The 20,688-nt window shown below is 37.5% G+C and overlaps 2 protein-coding genes and 2 non-coding genes across 4 annotated transcripts; 1 reads left to right on the top strand and 3 right to left on the bottom strand.

Moving 5' to 3' along the window:
- Positions 1 to 6,715: 6,715 nt before the first annotated feature.
- LOC113754401 (dehydration-responsive element-binding protein 1A-like) lies at positions 6,716 to 7,546 on the bottom strand. Its single transcript, XM_027298804.1, has 3 exons — positions 7,435 to 7,546; positions 7,030 to 7,386; positions 6,716 to 6,894 (listed from the first exon to the last, which is right to left on the bottom strand). The coding sequence occupies exons 1-3, from the start codon at positions 7,544 to 7,546 to the stop codon at positions 6,716 to 6,718; spliced, it is 648 nt and encodes a 215-aa protein (XP_027154605.1).
- Positions 7,547 to 17,491: 9,945 nt separating this feature from the next.
- On the top strand, positions 17,492 to 18,586 carry LOC113752296. Its single transcript, XM_027296417.1, has one exon. It carries the CDS (start codon positions 17,492 to 17,494, stop codon positions 18,584 to 18,586), a length of 1,095 nt encoding a protein of 364 aa, XP_027152218.1.
- Positions 17,864 to 17,970, bottom strand: LOC113754550. Its single transcript, XR_003465233.1, has one exon. It is a non-coding gene; the product is annotated as a small nucleolar RNA R71 (small nucleolar RNA).
- A 1,283-nt stretch (positions 18,587 to 19,869) lies between the features above and the next one.
- LOC113754549 lies at positions 19,870 to 19,976 on the bottom strand. The gene has a single exon (XR_003465232.1). It is a non-coding gene; the product is annotated as a small nucleolar RNA R71 (small nucleolar RNA).
- Positions 19,977 to 20,688: the final 712 nt, after the last annotated feature.

The following is a 20,688-nucleotide window of genomic DNA, read 5'->3' as shown; positions in this document are numbered from 1 at the left end:
GATAATTGAAAAATATGTTCACGGAAAACTTAAAAATTTTTCTTCAAAAAACTAGAATCCAAACATTAATTGTTGGGGAGAAGAGGGGAGGGGGGGGGGACAATCATATATATAGAATAAAAAACAGTGTATTAAATAAAACAATAACAAAATTTATGCTCAACACTTGTAACACAATAATTGAATGCTTATAATATGAGAAAAAGTAGAGTAAACTCAAAAAAATTAAATTCATTAGGGACTGAAAAATGCCTGAAAACAAATTATATAGCAGTGAATTTGTGGTTTCCAAATCAATATTGAATCTAACAAAAGCATATGATTAAAAAGCTAGACATTAGACAAAATGACATTATTAAAATGAAAGCTTATAACTTTCCTCAAGTCTTCTACATGGCAAAAAAGAATAGTTGTACCTCTACGTCTATCAAGAAGAATTGTTTACATAAAAATTGATAAAGATTTGAAATAGAATAGAAGAAATTGTAAAGAAAAAAAAAACTTAACAATGGAGTTTGGAGGATTGGAGAAGAATCGACACGGAAACAAATTACAAACACATAAAAGTTGGTCCACCAGCTTATATTTTACATAGCTTTTATAGTTTCATTGGCTAGTTTTCTTAATTTTTCTAAGTTGATGTAGCACAACGGGGATTATAATGGAGCGGTATTTCTTTTCATGTTTCACTTCCTTTTGACTTTATTTCCTTATATCTTTTTTTTTTCCTTATATCTTTTCATGTTTAACCTATTCTATCCTAATTTACAAGGAAGGGGAGTCTAAGGAGGCTTGTGTATCAAAGGCTAGTAGATATACATACCTGACTATACCAAGGGGGTGCTATGGCACCTCCCTTGAATTTTTTTTCCTGCAGGTGGTGGCCAGAGAGCTAAGCTCAGTGGTACTTTATTTCCTTATATCACTAATTGCTTTCTTTGCATAGCAGTAATACCGTACAACATAGGATATCAGAAAGACTTATATCGAGGATCACATATAATTACCATCAATCAAAAGTTTTGAGAGGGCAAGAATAAACCTTCAAAATATTGCATACTATTTAAGATTTGGATAGAATCTTGAGGGCGGCTACCCCTTCTGGCACCCCCTGATTTGTTCCTTGGAAGTGCTTTTATGAATGAGATAATTTCACAAACCTCCTCTAAGGTTTTTGACAATTTCACACAGCTCCTTTTAGGTTTAAGGAATTACATTAACCACCCTTGGTGTGATAATATGACTATAATGTCCTTCACTTAATAAATAATTCACAATATGATGCAAGGGTTAAACAAAACCAAGAAAAAGAAAAAAGAAATCCTACCTCTTTTATTCTCCGTCAACAGTCATTCTTTTTTTTTTTTCCTTTATCTCACTCTTGTAAGCAACGATTCTTTTTTCATTTATCTAATTGTCTTTTTGCCTTTCCTTTCCTCTTACCTTTTCTCTCTATCCATAACTCTATTTATCTTAATGATAACCTATCATGCCATAACCATCTCTGTTTACTATGATGAATATGATACTATTTTACTTACAAGAGCAAATTTCATTGATAATTAAGAAGCATTGAAGAGGAGGGATTAGTGGGAAAATTATTGGGTTGATTATTATTCTAAAAACTTGTGTAGGATGTTAATAAATGCATTTGATTTTCTTTACTTGATTAATATTATTGGTTCTAGTTTTGTTATCGATGGCTTTACTCTGTTAATATATATTTCTGTGGAGGTCGGAGTATTGTTCTACTACTGGTGGTAGCTTAGATTATTATTTGTTTTGCGACAGTGTTGTGTATTGAATTGAAATTTAGAGCATGAATTCGGTTGTTGGTTGTCAAGGGAGAATTGATTTTTCAAAAAATATTTAAGGCTAAGATGATATTGCAAGACAAAGGTTGGAATTTTTTGAGCTGCTGAAATTCTTGAACTGTTCACACTGTTTGCTTTGTAGGTTTGTCGCATGTTTAGGAATCATTAGATTTGGCGTTGGAGTTTGAAGTGTTTGCTTGGTGGTGGTATTGTTGCAAATTTGGAAGAAAGTGTTGAGAAAACTAATTTTCTTTTGGTTTTTATAGAACAAGGGTAATTTAGGGTATTTGAGGAAAAATCTAGCTTGATGGGTCTATCTTGTCACCTAAATAGTAAAAGCAAAGGAACTAGGTGTAATTTTTAACATCTGAGGAGAGCTCTCTGCAATTGTCAAAGACTCCAGGAGAGAGGTTTGTAAAATTTTCCCTTTATGAATACCAGTCCACGCAAAACATATTATTCTGTTGACGTGAAAAGTTAAGATAATATTTGATCATGGCTTGCGTCAGTTTTTGGCTGCTTTTCTACTTATATACACATATATATATATATATTCGAATATGTCTTCAATTTAATGATTTGATACCTCTGTTTACTGCTTTAGATCGAAAAAGGAGTCTTGCATTTTGTGTCCCACCCAATAAACTATTAACTCATACATGCAAAGATGGTCAGTTTTTAGACTACATACATCAAACATGCAGTGTGTTTCTTCAATCTTAAACATGTTGAATGCATAATGTAAAGACTCTTAAATTGAACTTGAAATGGTACGAAAAAAAGGGTAGGAAGTTAACGTAATTTATTCGGGTTTAGTTTAAGTTAAACGTATAATTGAAAGAGCATTGCTACACAAAGTGACACCTGCAACACGAAATGTCAATGCCAATTTCCATTTTCAGTCACTTTCCCCTCTCTCATTCCCAATTTATTCTTATCAGTGGATTGCAAAAACTTAGAAAAGGACTAGACAAATTTCAGTTCAATTTTCTCTCCAGAAAAATTGACAACTCCTTTTACTCGATGTACACTATTAGCCGATTTTCATGCTTGAGTCAAAGAAAGTGACAAGCATTCGTTTGATAGAGAAAAAAACAAAATTGTTTTAGCGCGGTTTGGGCTTGTCATCTCAGTGACGGTGATGTTGCTTTGATCACATTTTTAATAAATAACTCTTGTTTTCCATTTTGGTTTGATGTTAACCAAGAAAACGAAATACGGGTGGAGTTGGAATAGGAAGCCACGGCCATCAAGAACTAGAAATATATTAAGCAATTCATTCTCCGTCCAAAGTTGTAATAAATATCTTTGGTTTTTTGTTTCTCTATGTAGTACAACTTTCTTTCTTTCTTTTTTTTTTTTTAATGCAGTACAACTTACAAACAATTAAACGAAATCTAGATATATTTCTGGTGAGAAACGTTGCAAAACAGATTGGCAAACTAAGAAAGAAGAAGTAAAGAAGTTCGAGAAAAGAATCATGTACCAAATCTAGGTTTTTCTGGAGCAAGTATATCGGGAAATTTAGAAAGATAAACAACAGGGGTGTCTATGTATCCATGGCCAAAGCTAAGTTAAAATCCTTGAATCGCCATTTTTCTCTTTTCATTAAAAAAAAAAAAAAAACTTTGTAACTTTTAGCAGCTTTTTTCCTCCACCACAATATTTACACCGAGAAATGAAGAAAAGTTATAGAAACAACATTTGCAAGCTTTTGGCATTTTACGAATGCCACCATGCATGCACCAATTAGTGAGGTACACATAACTAAAAATGCATATACTATTCAAGTGGGATTCTCATGTATTTCTAGCCATATGCATGGATTATCGTGTCAAACCTAGACGTATTCATTTTGATAAAGGAATTGACGAAGGTGTAGGATTGCATGTATGAATGTTGAGATATTTCGTATGAACATGCAGATTTTAATGCTAGGAAGGAAAGGTCATATGGATCTTGTAAGTCACTTTCTCTTCCATTTCCTAAAACAAAGACGTGCATCTTATCTCTTCTTGTAGTTGTATAAGATAATGGATAGACCAAAGCTTACGATGATCTGTCAAGTCATTGAAGTGAAAATCAGCATGTTTTTCTGTTGTTCTTCTGATGATAAAGTTAATTTGTATGCCAGCAGTACCTAAAAGAAACTTGTCATCTTATTCCTCCAAGTAGCACTTCCCTATAAACATAGAATCCAAAACATCACCTCTGAAATTCATGCAAAAAGGGTCGTTGCATGCCTCTCCTGCAATAGCTTAAACATTTCGAATACTTGTGATGGTATTGGGAACAAACTTTCGTGGGCCGTTGTAAGCTCTTCGTTGATTATAATACAAACTAAAAGGGGGTGGAGGACTTGTAGGATATTTGGTCGAGCTGGATCATGTGTCTGTTTAAACACTTAATTCCAATCTGTGATTTACTATTTGCTGCATTAATTGACTCTCACCATCCTCATCTTCACGTTTCACTCTTTAACTTTTTCCTTCCCCTTGTAAGTAAAGAATTTATAGATGAAATCCAACATAGGCAGCATTACATCAGAGATAAGATCATAAGTATCAAAGCATGATTGGCGCTACTGCTAAGCTCAAAACAATCCTGCAGACTGCAAAGTCAAGAAAAGATTAGCAGCCGATTTAGTCATCTGCAAACACCGATCACGAATGTGTAGAAGTTGTCAATTTGAATCATTAATTGTTGAAATCTTAAACTTAAATGATTAGACATAAAGCATAATTAGCACATTGCTAAGCTCAAAAGAGTCGTGCAAACAGCAAAATCAAGAATAGATTGCGCAGCCGGAGCACAAGAGAAGCAGGGAAAGAAGGGGGATATATTTATCCTTTTGTAATTACTTTCCAACTGGTAAAAAAAAAAAAGAGAAAAGATTAGCAGCCAATCTAGTCGTCTAAAAACACAGATCATGGACACGTGAAGTTGTCGATTTGAATCATTATTTGTTTGGAAGCATTACTCAACTATCAGATGAAACCATAATTGGCACACTGCTAAGGTGAAAAGGATTGTGTAAACTGCAAAGTCAAAAAAACAAAAAAAAATTGACAGCCCATCTAGTCATCTGGAACATCGATCACATTGATCATGGGAACGTAGAAGTTGTTATTTGAATAATCAATCACATCATGCTTATCCAAAGTTTTGCTACTATTTATTTGGCATCCATACATGGAGAATCCAAGCTGATTGGTCTGTGAGTTGAAGTAAATCCAAGATTAGCAATTATTATGTGCTTGTGATTCAATTCTTTGTCCACTAACAAAGGACGCTTCTATATTTCATCGAGGTTAAAAATTATGACGTTTTCCACCCAACACATTGGTAAAAAATGACTGCTTGACCGTATAGATATAGGCATGAGCTAAAAAGCAAGTAGAATGCTTTGGAACCCTACTCTCTTCCGCTGTTTATGTAAGCATTTGTTTACTTCTTTCAGAATACTAATGTTTCACGTAATTTCAAATGTTTAAATACTTTGCAATTAAACTAGTATTTTTTTTCAATGATTAGTTGGGCCAATCGTGATAAAATTGGCACCTTGGTTGAGTATCAAAAGGACATTTTTTTTAACACTAACACAGTACTTTTTATTGATGAGGAGAATATACTTGTACAAAGAGAGGCAACAATAAATTACATCCAAAACCAGAACACTATACTTCTGTATAAGTGCTAATTAGCCAAACTAGTCGAGGAACAAAAAACTGCTATGCAAAACAGGAAGGAGGTAATCTTAATTCCACGGCTAACTCCCAAGTCTCTCAAGATCTACTCACGTTCTTCCACGCTGCAGTAGTAAAACAAATGTCCCTCACAACGGCTTGCATAATCTGACGAGAAGAAGGGTGCCCAGCATTATAGTAACAATCGTTTCTGGCTCTCCAAAGCTCATAATCAGTTGCGGCAAAAGCCATTATTTTTTGAACTTGACACACGAAGGGGTTAGTCGAACAGTGCTTAATGTACCAATGCACAGCTTAGCTTGCCAACTGAAAACAGTGTTACGAGCCAGATATAGCTGTAAAAGAATTAGTAATTTCAAATATTGAAAATCCTTTTTTTTTAAGGGTAAATAAGTCTTCAAAAGATACCTGAACTTTTAGAGTGTAAAGTGTTAATTGACGCTTACTATTAATCTTTTGATCCAACTTTGTGCATCTCCATTTTACCAGTACAACCTGTAATTTGTACTCAATGCAGCCTAGTATTCACGGTATTTCCTGAGATGACTCAGGCGATACATAATTGGAACGAGCTCTCTCGATACGATACTAACACACTGGTGAATCTATTTCGGATATGACTCGACGTGACTCAGTTGATACTGATTGAGTCAATTTGAACTCATCACATATTGGCTAAAACTCGCTGGAGTCATATTGTTTTGAATTGGAAATCAAACCAAAAAAAAAAAAGAATTCTTGATGTTTTTATTTTTAGTAATTTTTTTTGAATTTTTATATGTTATAATATGCATATCACCCAATTTGAGATCGATATGTCATGATCGATCTGGAACAATTGCGATTGGGGGCGACCGCGATGGCAAACCTATCCACAGCCACAATAATCTCAGCCAAAACTTATGTTTCTCTCCAAATTCGTCAAAAAATAAAGATCGTGGGTAAGAAATTTTTTTTTAAAGAAAACCCAAGGGATCTACTAATTGCCTATTTATGTTACCTAGGTAAACATGATCCTCGAGGCATAGACTTTAAAGCCAAAAAAGCTATATGTAAAGCAATTTAATATGTCCAGCAATATTGTATACTCAAAAACCAGAAAAAGAAAGATAAGATGTAAATTTTGACAGCGAGTGTAAATGAAACTCAGATGGACCTTCCATCCAGTGTCAGGCCTTGCCTCTTTATCCGTCCTCAGTCCCTCCATAAAGTTAACTCAATGTCATCCCCCTCTCCATTGTCCCAATGGAACCCTTTCTTCATTGCTGGCGGAGTTAATAGCATACCCTCCGCCATGTTATCAATTAAGGCTGGCATGTTAAACACTGCCTCTTCATCCACGAACATCGTTGCAGAATGACAACAAATATTTTCTGCACCAATCTCAACATCGATCAATCCCAATATTGGATGTTCTGGGACCTTATCTTGGCCCTTAACATCTAAAGAATCGTTCGCGGATGAATTCTTACAATCAAACGTCTCTACAGGATCTCCATGTTGCAAACTTGGCGAAGATGAGGAAGAAGGGTTTGCATCAACCAAAGATGGTCTAAAAGCTTGAGCAGCTTGAAGTGCAGCGATTTGAATATCGCTAGCTAAGGATGATTGAGCTCGTGCCACACGCCAAGCAGAGTCAGTAAAGTTGAGTGCAGCATCGTCACCACGAAGAGCCAGGGCAGCAACATCATGAGCCCTAGCTGCCATTTCCGGGGTTTGAAAAGTCCCCAACCAAATCCTCGTCTTCTTGTTTGGCTCACGCATTTCGCAAACCCATTTATTCCCATTTCTCCTCCTGACACCCCTATAAATGGGGTGGCGAGTCTCTTTAAACTTCCTCCTTCCTGCCTTTCTCTTATGTGACGCTAAAAATGGCCCCTGCTGCTCATTTGTCTTGGCTGATTTTTCTTTACAACTTTTTGCTGTAACGTTACAGTTATCATCACTGGAAGAAGAAGAAGAAGAGGATGGTGATGAAGATGAAGACGATGGTGAAGTTGAAGAATGATATCCTTCGAAATCCATGTTTCCGCTGTTATTCTTGTGAAGGGATTTTTTCATTTTGCTGTGGAAGCACGGGAAGTTAATAGAGAATTTTTTGTAGTATATATACGGAAATAGAAGTGCATAAAGGTAGCCGGGTAGGGTCAAATCTACAGGCCACCCACGCAATGAACGCTGAGAGGGACGCAAAAATGCGGAAAAACACGTGCTACATAAATTATACTCATTCCGAATTTTGGCACGTTAAGAATTGTGAAGACTGGACTGGAGTTGCTAATAATGCACGTGAGGGAAAGGAACGGAGCCCGGCTGTGGGCAGTGGCGAGAGGGAGGCCACGTGTGTAATAATAATAATTAATCAACAACTTTGCAGGATGCAGAATTCTAAGAGTAGGACTTGATGAGGGGACCACCTGGGGCTGGGCTCTAAAGTTGATATTTGATCGCTGTAACTCTTTTGGGTGAGATTCTAAGCGTAGGTCTTGACTGGTGAACAGCTGGGGCTGGGCTCTGTAGTTGATACTTGATAGGTATAACCCCTTTGGGTAAATTCGTGGTCTGAATTGGGTGAGTGTAATGCTTTTGATTTTGAACTTTGTCTATGCCATTTCTGCATATTCATCTACTACGTAAAGCTAGCATGTTAACACAAATTTACTTAATTAAGCAACAACGGCCAATTTTCTTACAAAAGATTGTGCGTTCAAATTTTGCTGCTGATATTAGGTCTGTATTAAAACCCGTAGGACACCCGCTTATGGATTCGCCCTTGGGAGAAATGGGGGCGTCACACAAAGTCATAGAACCAGCGAAAGCTCGAACCAGCAGCAAACATTCAAAAGATTCACATCCGATTGCTTTATCTTTCATAAAAACATGTTTAAATCCACAAAACAAGAGTCATTTTTACCTGAGAATGCTAGCACAGTTGAGTGACCTTGAGATTTGCCCAGAAACGTGTACGGCTTCCAAGAAACGCGATCAGGAACTTTTGCCGCAGAAGTTGCAGCCTTGTCGAGCAATCCTCTTTAAGTAACAATTGGGAGATCTTCCTGACGTTATTTTGCAAAAATCCCTGAACGAAAGTTCAAGATTTGCCTCAATAGATGTCTCAGATCGCCTAAAATCTCCAAGAAAGAGCTGATTTAGTGGCAAAAATTCCCCCTAAAAATGGCGAAAAATCAGCTTGAATAGCAAATTTTTCTAGAAAATTTTTCTCTTGTTGTTGCTGCTCTTTCCTCTCGTTTTTCTTTCAGTTTTCTCTTCTAATCCTCCCCAGATTCCCTTTTTCCTCCTTTCTTTCCCTCTTTCTCCTTTTCTTCCTCCCTTTCTCTCTCTATCTCCAAACCCTCTCTCGGTTTTCTCTTCCTTTTTTTTCTCTTCCCTTTCTTCCTTGAAAACCTCAGCCGAAACCCCTTCTTCTAGTTTGCTCAACCCTTCTCTCAACCTCTCTTCCTCTCAGCTTCTCTGTTGCCTGAAGCCTTTTTTTTAGTTTTTCCATAGCTGCCTCTCTTTCTAAGCTCTCTTAGCTTTAGTTTTTCTTGCTTTTTTCCTTTGCTTGGTTTCTCCTCCTTTTTGCCTATCCCCAAAACCTTCTTTTTCCGTCAACCCCCAGCCGCCAGCTCTTTTCTTTTCTTTTCTTTTCTTTTGTTTCTTTTTTTCTTCCAATTTTTCCTGCCTTCCCAAGTGTCTTGACACCTGCCCCCTCCCTTTACATGTGTTGTGCTAAAACCCAAAACACTTGTCTAATACTCCTTTGATCACTTGTCCAACATGCAAGCCCCCCACCTATCCACATATTTTCCCTTTTTTATTATATATTTTTTCATTATTATTTATATTTTATTTTTCAAAATCAACTTAGATAAACAAACAAAGTTAATTCCTAATTAAAGTTGCATTGCAAAATTTTTTATTTATTTTAAAGAAATTGAATCCAAGAGGATAAAAAAACAAATTTTTGAATTTTTGTGACAATTTTCGTTTTTCAAAATTTAATGCAAAAATAAAAATAATGAACCTAATTTATAAAATAAGTAAAAATAACACTAACTGTCATTTAATTCATTAAAATAAAATAGAATAAAAAATAAAGCATAAATGAAATTTTTGGTGTCTACAACTTACCCCTTTTTATCTGAGTTTCGAAGAGACTCGAGACAAAGACGTAGGCACCAAATACTTACCTATATTTATTCTGCTGTGCTGAAATATGCAAACATATAAAGGTCAGTGGGATAAAACCCGATTCTGCTAAGGTTGGTGAGATAAGACCCAAGCCCAACGATAAAACAGTCAGTGGGATAAAAATTCGATCCTGCCGAGATTGGTGGGATAAGACCCAAACCCAACATGATAAAACGGTCAGTGGAATACAACTCAAGCCTGCCAAGATTCCCAAATCCAACACGATAAAACGATTAGTGGGATACAACCCAAGCCTGTCGAGATCCTAAATCTAATCATGATAAAACGGTCAGTGGAATACAACCCAAACCTGCCAAGATTTCAAATCCAACCAAGATTGCAAATCCAACAAGATAAAATGGGCTGAATTCCAAATCCAACACGATAAAATGGTCAGTGGGATACAATCCAATCTTGCTGAAATTCCAAATCCAACACGATAAAACGGTCAGTGGGATACAACCCAAGCCTATCGAGATTCCAAATCCAATCACGATAAAACGGTCAGTGGGATACAACCTAAGTCTGCCGAGATTCCAAATCCAATACGATAAAACGGTCAAGCAAAGTAAATTAACATAATTAGAAAAAGATGTGTAGAGAGATGCGGTTGCGCTCTAAGAAATGGGGTAGAAGGGTACACGGTGAACGTTGAGACTCACTAACAGAAAATTAAATTTGATTTTTTTTTTATCGAAAGAATCTTTTCAAAAATAATTTGCCCCAGTTTTAACAAATTATTGTGCAACCGATCATTTGATTTGCATTATGGTATTGTTGTTTCTCCTTAAGACTTTGGTTCACCTCTTTCTCGGTCCAAACCATGAATATTCAATTCTTGGGCGACATTATATAAAAAATTTACCCCAATTTTGCTATTCGAAACACGTATGGACCTGCAAGAGAAAAATAAATAATGTCATCACCATTCGACCTGTCTAACTTTCAAGAAACGTGTAAATATGTGTATTTTGATACTTTCCCCTCGATGCTGTAAAACCCAACCTTGATCTGTGAACTATATCAAGTTTTGTTCATTTTCAACGCTAATAAAGTATGACATTTGGTATCCAGGCTGTAACGCCCGAAAGAATAAGTGTGAGAAGCCGAAAATTTTTATATATTTTCGAGACACTATTTTGTTGAAAAAAAAACCCTAGTTTACTTGTGACTAACCAGGTTACTTAAATCTCTCATTTTGAATCGAAACCCTAATTGTAATCACTGGAATTGTAAAATCTCGCACATTTTCTTAAAATTCCTTTTATTTGGAAATTACTATTTATTGAAGCCCTACTACCCAATTATTCCACAATAAGTGTAAATAAACCTAGAAAGTAGGGTTTCACTCTTCGGTTTCAAGATTGGAGCAAAATTAGGGTTTTTGCGATTTTCGCCGGATGAATTTTCGGTACGGAACAAGGATCAAATTTGGTGATTAAAAGTGGCTTTTAAGTGAGAAATAATATGTGATTAGGAGCAATGATATAAGGTTGGTGAATAGGAAGTAAAAACCCTAGTATGTGTGTTTTTAAGAAAAATGGCGCGAACCGGCGGGTCCCGCGCACTACCATTTGAACGCACCACTTGACCACCACTTTCTTACCCTATAAGTTTATTGATATTTGAGCAAAATATCCTCTTAATTGTCAGCTTGTTTGACCGAAAATTAGAGGCTAGAAATAGCAAGGAAAGAAAGAGAAAAATGAAAGGTGGAGGTGGCGACACTTGTCGCCATCCTAGAGTTACTTGGCCAAGTGAGCAACTAACCTTCTTAAACCAATTTTTTGCACTTTCCTCTTCATTTTTCCAGCAGCTGGCTGAACCAAAGAGAATGAGAGAGAGCAAGAAGAAAACACCATCCTACCTCTTGATTTCTAGCTACAAAGTAAGAAACAAAGAAAATAAACCGATTAAACTCACATTTGAGTGTTTAGTTAGTGAAGTATTGGTGAGATTTTGGAAAGGGAAAGCTAGGGTTACACTTGCTGGACACTAATCAAGGTAAGGAAGCTGATTTCCCTAATTCTTACTTTCAATCTTGTTTAAATTAGCTTAGCAACTCAAAAATTTGTGGTGATTAACGGTTGTTAGCATGTATTGGGTATTATTTTCCTTGTAGACACATGAATTGGGGTTTGATGATTTGCTGCCAAACTTAGTGTATGGTTAATATATGTTGTAATTAAGGTTATATAAGGGGCTTTGGTAGTGATTAGAACAAGAAATTTGAGAAAGTTCCATTAAATACCAAAAATTCCAGAATCTGGAAAATTTTGCCCTCTTTTCTGTCCGGTTTTGTAGCCTCATGTTAGAGGCCGAATTGGCCTTAGGTTAAAACATGAAAGTTGTATAGAATGGTATTTTATAGTTGCCTACAAAATTTCAGCCCAATCGGAGCTATGTAGACTGTGAAAAGATGAAAATACCCTCGCTGATCTAGGTCACCTTCCAGAATTCCGCGTGGACAGTTTAGTCTTGTTGGTTGTATTTATTCACTGTAATCCGTTCAGTTTTAGTCTTTGTCCAAAACATGAAAGTTTTAGTACCCTATTTTAGCTTTGAAACGTCACCAAGAACGTCTTAAACGGACCTCGGTAGACTAAGATATGGTCACTTGAATGCAGTGCGGTTGATTAGCCAAATAGTTGAAACCAGGTTATGTGAGTTGGGAATTTGATCAGGTTACATTGAAAATTTGACTAAGTGATCTTCATGAACATTGTAGCCCTGTGTCTTAACTTCGAAATAGCATAAGTTTCGCTTCAATCCGATAAGCGTAGCCTCGGATGTGCCTGTTCCGGAAAAACCCATCAAATCTGTCTTCTATAAGCTTTGTTTCCGCACTTGATTTTAGCTTAAATTTTGTTCCTGCATTGTTTTGAGCCTATGGAATGACTATTGAACTGAAATTATGTTATAGGTGACTTTGGGTTGGATTGAGTAAGGAATGAAGCCTAAATGGCTGGAAAATAGGAAAATACAAAGGGCATGCTGTCCAAATTTACGCTCGAGGACTAGGAAAATACACTTGCGACTTGGGTAAAGTTGATATGAGTATTACTTGAACCACCCAGGGCTTTGGCTATCTTGGTTCGAGGGTTATACATTAAAGCCTAGCCGAACTTGTACCCTTGAGGAAAAGACATAATGACCAATGTAAACTCGTTTTCCTTGCACTATCGACTCAAATGTTATTTTCAAGTAGTTTCCAAGAGCTTAAGAAGCGCAATTGACTATGGCTCCAGTTATGGTCAAAGATCGTGTAACCCATGTTGTATCATTTGCATTTTCGCGCACGCGCGCGTGCAATTCTCAACCGTTTTAGCCATTTTGGACCGTTTAGGATTATTTTTGTTATTTTGTTACTATTCCAGCCGTTTCGGCCAATTTCGACATTCTGTTGACCTTAACGTCATTCTTGACCATTTTCGACTGTATTCGATCGTTTAAGTTATAAGTTGCTATGGTATAGCCGTTTCACTTATGTGTGCATATAATCTGTCCTGTTTTTGCACGTACGTTTGACCTTGAAAGAGACTGAATCGGCCCTTGCTCAAAACATGGAACTTGTAGATACATGAGTTAGCTGGTTACCTGCAAAACATTTCGGGTTTTGACCCTGAAAATGTATGATTTGGTTTTGGAGGTCTACATAGGAAATGTTGGGATACGTCTTAGCTTTGTAACGCCATAAGATTCGCTTCAAGTGGTTAAGTGTAGCTTTACTTGTGAATAAAATGCCAAAAAGGTGATAGGAACTTGTTGGTTTTAGACTTTCTTTTGCTTGACATGATCATTGTAATCTAGGACTTGGACTTGAGCATGACAATGAGGTATGATGAATAGTTCCTGCGCTGTGGTTGGTGAGTGATCTCTCAACTACTTCCCAAAAGTTACTTTTGAAATAATTCTTGCATTGATTACACGAGTGCATATCATTGTGTATGTGTGTGTGCCATGACATTTTGGCTCCGATGAGTTTTTGGGAAGATCTTGTGCTTAGAACCAACGTCTCCATTACTGTTTACGCATTCTTTGGAGCATGATGGCTCCTTATTTCTGTTTATCTATTACTTGATCTAAGGAAGCGTTGGATATTTAAGTACAAGGATTTCACTGGCTCCAAAGAGCAATATACGTATCTTTGAACACTGATTCATGACATCATTTACATGCATTATTGTAAAGCTTATTTGATTTCTGGATTTTATTGTTCACTCACTGAGTTTCTAGCTCACCCCAAATGTTTTCTTATCCCCACAGGGATCGAGGCAAAGGAAGTACTTGTATTACATTATTTGTGTAACTGGATGGCATATATCTTGTACAATTTAGATTGGGATTTATTTTGTGTAATAGTTGGGCTAGTGTGACTGTATGGAATTTAAGTGGATGTATGCGTACGTTCCACGCTTAGAATTAGTTTCCGCTTCACTTATGATATGTAATTCTTGGAAAATTTGATGTAATATTTGAGATTTATATTGTAGTCTAATTGAGGTTGCAGTGAGTGAGTGAGTCCTGGCGAGAGTTGGGCAGGCGGTCCGCCGAACCCTCTGGTTCGCCCTAGGGGGAGGTGGGGTCGTCACACAGGCAATTTCAATAAATCAGAGGAATTGTCATTTGATAAACCCAAAGAGATAAATGAGACCATAAAACACAAGAAAAATATTTTATTTACACAAAAATGATGAAAATTCAAGTAATATGAAAGCAACGATTGACCTTTATTGATAGAAAATTAATTTTAGAGAAATGAAGCCATACACATAAAAATTTATGTTTGATGAACCAAAACGCTTTGATTCTCGAACAAAATGTCACGTTTGACCCTTTGGATATCGTTCCTCCGAAGTTCAATGTTGGCAACAGAATCACAATGTGAAGAGAAATTTTAATGAACTGAGTCTCCAGCCATTTCATTCCAAGCTCACCTCTCCTTATAAAACCTTACCTTAGCGCCATTTCGGGTTTTCACTAAGGCTACCACTCCACCTTTTTATTTTCTTTTTCTCATTTTTCCATTTTCCATTTTTTCTTTTCTTCTTTTTTCTTTTTTCTTTTTCCTGTTTTCTTTCTTTTTTTTTTTCTTTTTAAAGGTGCCATTTTGGGTTTTCATCTGATGAACAAATCCTATCGATAGCCCTTATCAACTCAGAAATGTGTTTTAAGAAATGATGATATCAATGCGACAATCCTTCCCTTGTAAAATTGGTGAAGGTGTATTAACATTATTTGTCATGTGATTTAGAAAATTTCCTGAAAGAAATGATGCAAAGAACGGAAGTTAGGACTTTCAGTTTTTGTAATGGGTTCTGGTGAGGTGCTAAGAAAAGATTAAGGCTTGAAGGCGGATTTTCAAAAGTGGTTTAAATGATCTGAAATCGCATTGTTACGCCAACCCTATTTTAGGGTTAAATCAAAACTTGTCTCAATTTATTCTCAACTGAGGTTCTCTTTTTTTTCATTCATTTTTTGAAATTTTCAAAATTTGTTCCAATCTATTTTTAATTGAGGTTTTCTTTTGTTTATTTTCTTTCGTTCTTCTAACATTTTTCACCTCTTGAAACTTTTCTTTCCAATTTAAACTTGCCCCAGTGTGGAGTTTGCGATTCTCAGGAGTTGTCAAACGAAGTAATTTATTCTGAAAGTTCAAAAAGGGATAACTAGGGATAAAATGTTTAATTGGGAAGGAAGAAGGCCTGACTTTCATTCCATTCCTCGCATTAATCCTGAAAGGAAACTTCCATTTATCAGATGAAGAATTTCTTCCACGTATCTGAATTGATCGGCTAAGGAAAAACTTGTCCATCCATTTCTGCGAGAACAAATGCTCCACCAAGCAATATTTTCTTGACAATAAAAGGGCCCTGCCAACTTGTTGCAAACTTGCCTTTGGCTTCCTCTTGTACTGACAAAATCCATTTCAATACTTTATCTCATTTTTCGAATAGTCGTGGCTTGCCCTTTTTCTTGTAACACTTTTCCTGCTTCTTATTCAAATGAATGATAGAGTATTAATTGTTAGCAATTTTATTATTAATTTCCTTTTGTCCCTGCCAAATATTATGTTAATTGTTAACATCTACTCATATTTGATATCTGGACTCAATTTCAGGGAGTGGAACAGAAAAGTACAAAAAAGGAGGGACTTTCTGGAGAAAATTGAGACTCCTAAAAGCTCAACAGACCTGGCCCATAAGGAAGGAAGAAACGGATTTCCTCTTGCTTTTGGCTGATGAAGAGTGGCTGGTACGAGAGTCCTACTAGCAAGAGGAAACAAGAAGAAATTCGGAGGGCCTCATTTTTGGTACTTTTACTCTCAATTCGGCGGGGACCACGGAGATAGGAAACATTAGTCAATTATTTAGAAACAAACGTACAGAGGGTAGGATAGCTTTTGAGGAATGTTTTAGGTTTCTTTCTTTTTCTTTTCACGCGTGCCTTGTGTTCGACAATAGTTCCGAATAGAAAAACGGCTTTGGCTTCTTGATTATTAGCGAAAAAATATGATGTTTTTGAACTCAATTGAATTGCGTGGCGAGTTTCTCATGAGGCGTGGCTAAACCTTTCATCTAGTCAAGGATGAACGGGACGGCGCAATTCCAAATATCTGTGAGATCTAATTAATTTTCACGTGTTCCTTAATTTGTTAATATTTGCACATTGTCTATTTGAATTTTCGTGGGATTATTTTGTTAATTGGATGTCAAGGGTCCGATGTTCAATGCAACTTATTAATCTATTTCCAAATTAGTCAATTAAATCAGTAATTATTTGATTGATTAATATTAGTGGCAACTGGCGTGTTTACACACTAGGGAAACGTGCAATCTAATTTAAGCAACTCTCGTAGCGTGTTATTAATTGGGGTTAGATTTTTCTAATTCTTAATGCAATTGGAAAATTCATTCCTACGGTCGTACCTAGGAGTATTTTCTAGTTAGGGGTAACCAATGGTCGTACCTTGGTTATCAATAAATTAAGAAAAAATTGATCGTTAGAGTTCGTCGGCGACTATAACTAGCCTATTAATAAATTAAGTGAACCTCCCTTGCATCAATGATCGGGTGAGTGGACTGTGTCTGAGTAGCTGTATCCTTGATTAGAATTTATCTATTCTTGATTTAATTCCTGTTTACATTCGTGCTAGTTAATTATTCGTTTTAGTGAATTGCTTAATCATTTTTAGCTTTATTCCGATAAAACCCCCCTTTTATCAATTGGAACTTTAAAGAGACAAATATCCCCAATCCCTGAGGAGACGACCCTATTTATCACTGTCTACTAGTTAATAAATTTTGTCAATTAATTAATTTTGATATATCGGATTCAGCAAAATTTTCGGGAACATGGTGAATCAAGTAATCCATTGCATATCTAGAGTTCCTATTCCAGTATCTAGGATTAATTATTGCCTGCGTTTAGTAGTAGTTAGGTTTTTATTATTATTGCACAGGTTCGGCACCTGTCAATTTTTAGCGCCGTTGTCGGGGATCGGCGTTAGTTATTTATTTCTTTTTGGGCTCTTTTTTCTTTTGTTTTGTTTTTGCTCTAATTTTCTAGTATTTTTTCTAGTTTATGGCTCGTTCTTCTCGTACAGGCGAATTAATTTTCGATCCTGAAGTAGAGAAGACTGCACGCCGAACTAGGAAAGAAACTAGATAGCTCAGAGAGGAGCAACCTAGTGTTGCACCTTAAGGACTGGATCCAGAGATGGAGTCAATAAATTTGCGGGGTGACCATTCGAGTGATTCAGACTAAGAGGAAGTTACCATGGCAAATGCACGAACATTAAGGGGGTTCGCTGCTCCTGATTTAACTCAACAGCCTTTGTGCATTACTTTTTCAAGTTTAAATGATAACACATCTTTTGAGTTAAAATCTGGCATAATTCATCTCTTACCATTTTTCCATGGTTTACCAGGTGAGGAGCCCTTTAAGTACTTGCAAGAATTCGATGTTGTTTGCAACAGTATGAAGCCTCCGAGAATTACAGAAGAGCAGATAAAAATGAGAGCCTTTCCCTTCTCTTTGAAAGACTCCACGAAAGAGTGGTTGTACTACCTACCACTAGGTAGTATCACCATGTGGGATCAGCTGAAGAAAAAATTCTTGGACAAGTACTTTTCGGTGTTTCGATCTGCAAACCTAAGGAAAGAGATATGCGGTATCAAACAACACCCAAGTGAGTCCCTCTATGAGTACTGGGAGAGGTTTAAGAAGTTGTGCATCAAATGCCCTCAGCATCAGATAAGTGAGCAACTGCTCATCCAATATTTCTATGAGGGGTTACTCTTCAGGGACAGGAGCATAATCGATGCTGCAAGTGGAGGGGCGTTAGTGAATAAGACTCCTCGGGTAGCATGGGAGTTGATTGAAGGGATGGCTGAGAACTCACAACAGTTTGGTTTAAGAGAGGACATCCCGATGCGTAAGGTGAATGAGGTAGAAACATCCTCTATACAACAGCAACTCTCTGAATTGACATCTTTCGTGCGACAACTAGCCGTAGGAAGTGCCTTACAAGCCAAAGTATGTGGGGTATGCACTGCCGTGGGTCATTCTACGGAGATGTGTTCACTGGTTCAGGAAGAAACTGCAGAACAGGTGAACATGGCTGGTCATGAGCCCGCACCAAGAAAGCAGTACGATCCTTACTCAAACACCAACAATCCTAGTTGGAGAGATCATCCCAACCTTAGATATGGAGGGAACATGCAGTCCAATTTCGTACCAAATAGGCAGCAAGGGTACCAGCAGCAGTACCAACCTCGCCCACCACCACCCCCTTCGAACTCAAGTCCGTCCATGGAAGAGATGATGAAGCAACTACTTGCGAATCAACAAAAGACGGATTCAGACCTGTAAAGTATGAGAAATCAACTGGGACAGTGCAATCATTGCAAAATCAAATGAATCAAATGACCATCACGATCAACCGTTTGGAGTCCCAGGTTCAAGGGAAGTTGCCATCTCAACCTGAGTTGAACCCAAAGAATGTGAGCGCCATGACCTTGAGGAGTGGCAAGGAGGTCCACGGACCTGACCCGGTGATTCCTAAGGACAAGGACGAGAAACGAATTGAGAAAGAGTTGAAAGAGGAGGGCAGAGACACCAAAGATCCAAAGGTAACCTCGGATCCAATCATTACAGTTAAAACTAATCCACCTCCTTTTCCTAACAGATTGGAAAAATCAAAGAAACAGGACAAGGAGAAAGAGGTCCAAGAGATTTTTCGCAAGGTGGAGATCAACATACCCCTGCTGGATGCAATCAAATAGGTACTCAAATATGCAAAATTTTTGAAGGACTTGTGTGTCAACCGAAAACAGTTAAAAGGAGATGAACGAGTTATAGTGGGGGAGAACGTGTCAGTAATCTTACAAAGGAAGCTTTCACAGAAATGCGGGGACCCAGGTATGTTTACTATTCCCTGTAGAATAGGTAATACGTTGATTGGTAGGGCCATGTTGGATCTAGGAGATTCAATTAATGTCATGTCAAAATCCATATATGTTTCTTTGAACTTTGGTCCTTTGAAAGACACGGGAATAATAATCCAATTGGCTGATTTTTTCTAGTTTATGGCTCGTTCTTCTCGTACAGGCGAATTAATTTTCGATCCTGAAGTAGAGAAGACTGCACGCCGAACTAGGAAAGAAACTAGATAGCTCAGAGAGGAGCAACCTAGTGTTGCACCTTAAGGACTGGATCCAGAGATGGAGTCAATAAATTTGCGGGGTGACCATTCGAGTGATTCAGACTAAGAGGAAGTTACCATGGCAAATGCACGAACATTAAGGGGGTTCGCTGCTCCTGATTTAACTCAACAGCCTTTGTGCATTACTTTTTCAAGTTTAAATGATAACACATCTTTTGAGTTAAAATCTGGCATAATTCATCTCTTACCATTTTTCCATGGTTTACCAGGTGAGGAGCCCTTTAAGTACTTGCAAGAATTCGATGTTGTTTGCAACAGTATGAAGCCTCCGAGAATTACAGAAGAGCAGATAAAAATGAGAGCCTTTCCCTTCTCTTTGAAAGACTCCACGAAAGAGTGGTTGTACTACCTACCACTAGGTAGTATCACCATGTGGGATCAGCTGAAGAAAAAATTCTTGGACAAGTACTTTTCGGTGTTTCGATCTGCAAACCTAAGGAAAGAGATATGCGGTATCAAACAACACCCAAGTGAGTCCCTCTATGAGTACTGGGAGAGGTTTAAGAAGTTGTGCATCAAATGCCCTCAGCATCAGATAAGTGAGCAACTGCTCATCCAATATTTCTATGAGGGGTTACTCTTCAGGGACAGGAGCATAATCGATGCTGCAAGTGGAGGGGCGTTAGTGAATAAGACTCCTCGGGTAGCATGGGAGTTGATTGAAGGGATGGCTGAGAACTCACAACAGTTTGGTTTAAGAGAGGACATCCCGATGCGTAAGGTGAATGAGGTAGAAACATCCTCTATACAACAGCAACTCTCTGAATTGACATCTTTCGTGCGACAACTAGCCGTAGGAAGTGCCTTACAAGCCAAAGTATGTGGGGTATGCACTGCCGTGGGTCATTCTACGGAGATGTGTTCACTGGTTCAGGAAGAAACTGCAGAACAGGTGAACATGGCTGGTCATGAGCCCGCACCAAGAAAGCAGTACGATCCTTACTCAAACACCAACAATCCTAGTTGGAGAGATCATCCCAACCTTAGATATGGAGGGAACATGCAGTCCAATTTCGTACCAAATAGGCAGCAAGGGTACCAGCAGCAGTACCAACCTCGCCCACCACCACCCCCTTCGAACTCAAGTCCGTCCATGGAAGAGATGATGAAGCAACTACTTGCGAATCAACAAAAGACGGATTCAGACCTGTAAAGTATGAGAAATCAACTGGGACAGTGCAATCATTGCAAAATCAAATGAATCAAATGACCATCACGATCAACCGTTTGGAGTCCCAGGTTCAAGGGA

The sequence above is a fragment of the Coffea eugenioides genome, chromosome 11 (assembly GCF_003713205.1).
Source record: "Coffea eugenioides isolate CCC68of chromosome 11, Ceug_1.0, whole genome shotgun sequence".
NCBI lineage: Eukaryota > Viridiplantae > Streptophyta > Magnoliopsida > Gentianales > Rubiaceae > Coffea > Coffea eugenioides.
This window is presented reverse-complemented; position numbering and strand designations above follow the sequence as displayed.

What these genes read in the sequence shown, in the direction of transcription:
- LOC113754401 (XM_027298804.1), bottom strand. Translation starts at nt 7,546, where the DNA reads ATGGATTTCGAAGGATATCATTCTTCAACTTCACCATCGTCTTCATCT. An exon ending in TAACGTTACAGCAAAAAGTT is followed by an intron (nt 7,387 to 7,434) that starts GTAAAGAAAAAT and finishes GGCCATTTTTAG; the next exon opens with CGTCACATAAGAGAAAGGCA. An exon ending in TTCTTCCTCATCTTCGCCAA is followed by an intron (nt 6,895 to 7,029) that starts GTTTGCAACATG and finishes AGATTGGTGCAG; the next exon opens with AAAATATTTGTTGTCATTCT.
- LOC113752296 (XM_027296417.1), top strand. Translation starts at nt 17,492, where the DNA reads ATGGCAAATGCACGAACATTAAGGGGGTTCGCTGCTCCTGATTTAACT.